Genomic DNA, 4,725 nt, shown 5'->3' with positions numbered 1-4,725 from the left:
AGCCTAAGCGTATCCGACTAATTCATACCACGAAGAACAAGATTAAAAATTTTTAGCCCTTTCTAAAATTGGTCTATTAAACCTGTAATAAAGCCTCCTAGAGAAACCCATATTGAGCTCCAAATTATTCCTATTAGAAATGGTGTCACTTCATATTACGTTTACCATTTGACGCAACTACCAGAGTATGGGCAAGAAACGAAGATCATATATGCCTCATTAACATCTCTGCAGTAAATTTAAATTAAGCAATTAAAATTAAAAAAAAAGACGTATTGCAAAAGAAACACTGTAACTAAGTAACGAATTTTATTAAGCAATTTATGAAATTAAGGAATATGGTTAATAAAACTAAAAAATGTTATAAATAGAAACATTAATTTAAACATGAAATTTTAAATTACAACACGCAACTTGTTCCAAAATGTAAAAAAACGTGCATGCAAATTCAACCCATGTGAAATCAATGCAAAATGTAGAAAAAATGTTACTTTTATTTAGTATTAAATTCACTGTAAAGTTTTTTTTAATTATTTGTTGTAAAAAATAATTTAAAATTTTATTGCGCTGAATGAGATAAATGCTTATAAAAATTTGATATTGAATTTACAGCACTAAAAGATATAAAAACAATCTAAAAATTTTTCGTTGTTATTAAATTATCTATTTTATTTGTGCATTATTGGAATCATAGTTTCGCCTGCTGTCAACTGCTGTGGCAAAGGTGCATCAACTGTTAAAACACCATCTTTGCTTAAAGAAGATCTAATTGCTTCTGGGTTAACTCCTTTGGGCAAGAGGAACTCTCTATTATATTCGCGATAGACGCTTTTTGTATCAGATTTCTCTTCATGTTTTGCGTGAACCTGTCATTAACAATTTATGTAGCTTGAAATTAATAATTACTTAAAATCAAAACTTGTTACCAATAATTTATTGTCAACAGTTTTAACAACTATCTCCTCGGGGGCATATTGACTAACATCAAATCTTAACTTCAATACTTTGCTCTCACCATCTTCCTGTTTAAAATAATAAAAAAGATCTTATTTCTATTTTATTTATTAGTCTGAGGATATTTTGAGTAATAAGAAAATCCAATTTAAAAAATGAGAATGTAGATTTCAAAGGGTCTAAAAAAAATCTGATTGACAAAAAAGCGAGATACACAATCACAATACATACATACCACATAGGTATTAATATCACGTAATGCCATATATATCTACAGCCCATCAAGCTCAGAGAGCAAATCAAAAATAAATTCCAAATTTACATGGAGTTTAAATGGAGGGTGCATCAAAATTTATTTGTTTGAAGGATACTGAACAATTTTTTTGGCACTACAAATTCTACATATTTCTTTAAATTTAAAATTTAAATTTCATAAAAATCAACGCAGACCCTTTTTGTCTTCCAAATTGAAGGGTACTGAATTGCAGAGTAAAATTTTTGAATAAAAAATAGAATTTAAAAATAAATTGAAGAAAAATGCAAAAAAATAATAATTATAATCTAGATAGCTTTTGAAACTATACGTTTCAAGTTGAAAATGAAACATCTGCACATATTCATTTCTATATTTCATATTTTTGTCAATATTCATACATAAGTATGTATTATTTTCATACAAGTTAACGCATGATTAAAAACATTTGGGAAATTGTATATCTAATTTGATATAGAAAAATATGTTAAAATTTTTGCTATGTAATACTTAGTAGCAACATTTAAAAGTGCTAATTTTTTAAACCATTTCACTAAATTTTCGCTTTTCCTTTTTAGGTTCCTAAAAGAAGTTAATATTTGAATTAAATTGACATTTATATATGCATAATATAAGTTATAATACAGTTATTTATAAAAAATTGTATTATTTCATACGGAAAGTGTCGCAAATTTTAAATGACAATATTCTAAAAATGTCAAAACTATGCTTTATTCCAAAAATTCCAAATTTTTTTTTCAAATGGTATCTCCATATCTAGGGTTTTGTAATCAGAGCCTGATATCTACATTTTTGGTATTTCGGGTAAAACACCATTGAAAACTTTTTTGGGCTATTTAACTGCGAAAAGAAAACATCCCAAGTTTAAATCCCAGAATAATGATAAAGGTGCATTCAATAAATTTTTGCCCAGTACATAAAATTTTCGATACATAAAATGAAATATTATAATTAAATAAGTGCATTTTCTTATATAATTAATTCACGATTATATTTAATGAAGCGGGGCATTTATACTTAAACAGTAAATTATATCTAAATTTTTGTCGGAACAAAACTCCTAATAAACACATGACGACAATTATATTTTTCTCTGGTAAACATACTTGTAAGACTATTCTATTCTTTTTCAAAAGTTGTTGAAATATTTCATTCAATTTTTACAAAAAAATGTTATTTTTAAACTTTTATTTAAACTCATTATGATTAAAGGAAAAAAAAATTGTACGATTTTTTTTAATATAAAAATTCAGATCAGAATCTTTTTTATTTTTAAATTTTTAGTTATGTACGTAAAATATTATGAAATTATATTATCTACTTTTTTAAATATAATGTATTGTATTGTTACCTATATGAAAATTAATAACTGCGAGAAATTAGGTAGATAGAGAGCTATTCACCATATAAATAATATAGTTACATATATGAGTGTATATTACCTGTATCAGTGGGGAGTTCAGATCTGACATATAATTTGCTTTCGGTCTTTGAGTTAATGCTGTATTATTTTGAGTATTTGAGGAGCTGCAATGTACAAAAGTGATATATGTTTAAGAATTTTGTTTATAAATTTTTTTTTTTGTGACATAAAAACGTAAATTAATCTAGCAGCATTTGTTATGACATTGATCTACTATTCAAAAACCTAAAAGTTTTAAGGTTTAGAACCAAAAATTTATTTGAAGTGGCTGGAAACATTATTTTAACAACAGTATTAGATATAAATACAATCTATGGGCAATTATTTTCATACTAAATTATATAGTATACATATACATTAATACATATACCATATTATATTTTCGAATTAATAATTAAAAATGTATAATTCAATAATGAGCATTAAAATAATACTTCATACATATTTAGATACAAATATTATTAAACATTTGAATGCCATATTAAGAAAACTCCTACTGACTCAAATTTTTGCACCCACACAAAATATCGTGAACACAATGATGACTGTGCCAATATTAGTTGCATTTAGAATTTATTTCTTAAAATAGGTAATATGAACTCACCTCGTTGATTCAAAAAAATTCGCTTCACGATTCATCAATTCGTGTCGAAATTTAGACATTTCTTCCTCCATTTTTCTCATTTCTAAAAATTAAATTTATTAATTTTGTATATCGCTGCAACTTAAAATACACATATACCGGCATCAAATCTTTCTCTAATACTAGAAAATTCAGTATCGATAACGCTAAAATCTCCTAATTTTATTGGAATATTTCTTTTAACTCCTTCCGACATTTTTATTTTTCTTTTTTTGTAGGATAAATTTAAAGAAGCAGTTTGAACAAACTAACACCCTCTACACAACTAAATAATTTATTTTTTCCAAGATATAATTATTTTACTACAGGTCGACAGCAATGAATCACACTTTATTTTTAGCTGTTACACTTTCGACTTTTACACTGACATTTGGTAATCGTTGCCAATATGAATAACGTATGTGAATAATTTGCTAAAATTATTTGTCAAAATTTATACCAAAGTATATCTACTAATAAGTAATTCGACTCGTTCCATTCCGCTAGTTTTCTTTTTCATCTTGCTTCCAAATTCTTAAAATATTCCATTTTTTTTTTGAGAAATATATGGTAATAAGAGTTGTATAGGCAAGAAAGGAACAAAATATTGAAAACAAACGAATGTATCAAAAACAATGAACTGAAATAAAATTAAATTAAGTTAGGTAAAAATGTTATTTTTGTTTTGATGATAACAAAATTTATTTTTCATTTTTTAAAGTTGGGTAAAAAATTCGAATGTATGAAAGCAAAAGAGTTTGAAATTTCATGTCTGAATGTACACATGCATGTACCTGGTACAGTAGATACACAGTATCAGGTAGTGACATAGAAGTAAAGTAACTTATAAAGGAAAAAAGGTGTATGCGTACTGATTAATACTTTATGAAATATAATCATTACCGATTCATAGGAAATATGTTTTAAATGTATTAAGATTGAAATAAAAATAAAAAATTTAATAATAATTTATTTATTTTATTTATTAATAATAATTATTAATAACAAATGCTTAACACTAAAAATTTAAAATATTTTCAAAAGTACATATTTACCTCTCCACATCTCTTGGCAACAAATGAAATTTTCGTGTCGGCTTTTTTGCCTCACACACAATATTACATCCCAAACACTTCAAATAATGTTTACCCATTATTATAAAAAAAAAATTTTTTTTCACAACTACTTAAAATTGTTTTTAATATTATACGTCTTTTTAAAATTTATTTTTATTATTTTTCATATAAATTATAATAATTTTTTTTATTTAAATTTTTTCACTTTTTTTCCGCTTCGCTTTTATAATATGAATACACCTTTTTTACCACCTTGTACTGGAATGAATTACAGAAATTATTGTGTCGCTTTTAAAATTCTTAATATTTTTCCTTATACTTTATATACGAGCAAATAATAAAGTGTCGCCTTTCAAAATACATTATAAAAAAACAG

At 25.1% G+C, this 4,725-nt stretch overlaps 1 protein-coding gene across 1 annotated transcript; it reads right to left on the bottom strand.

The window, feature by feature from the left end:
• Nucleotides 1-285: 285 nt before the first annotated feature.
• On the bottom strand, nt 286-3,622 carry LOC129616835 (heat shock protein beta-1). Its single transcript, XM_055532382.1, has 5 exons — nt 3,394-3,622; nt 3,256-3,337; nt 2,671-2,755; nt 927-1,022; nt 286-866 (listed from the first exon to the last, which is right to left on the bottom strand). The coding sequence occupies exons 1-5, from the start codon at nt 3,488-3,490 to the stop codon at nt 669-671; spliced, it is 558 nt and encodes a 185-aa protein (XP_055388357.1). The 5' UTR covers nt 3,491-3,622; the 3' UTR covers nt 286-668.
• Nucleotides 3,623-4,725: the final 1,103 nt, after the last annotated feature.

This window comes from Condylostylus longicornis, unplaced genomic scaffold (assembly GCF_029603195.1).
Source record: "Condylostylus longicornis isolate FDR11 unplaced genomic scaffold, ASM2960319v2 ptg000304l, whole genome shotgun sequence".
Taxonomy (NCBI): domain Eukaryota; kingdom Metazoa; phylum Arthropoda; class Insecta; order Diptera; family Dolichopodidae; genus Condylostylus; species Condylostylus longicornis.
The sequence above is the reverse complement of the archived record's forward strand: the minus strand, read 5'-3'. Positions and strand labels throughout refer to the sequence as shown.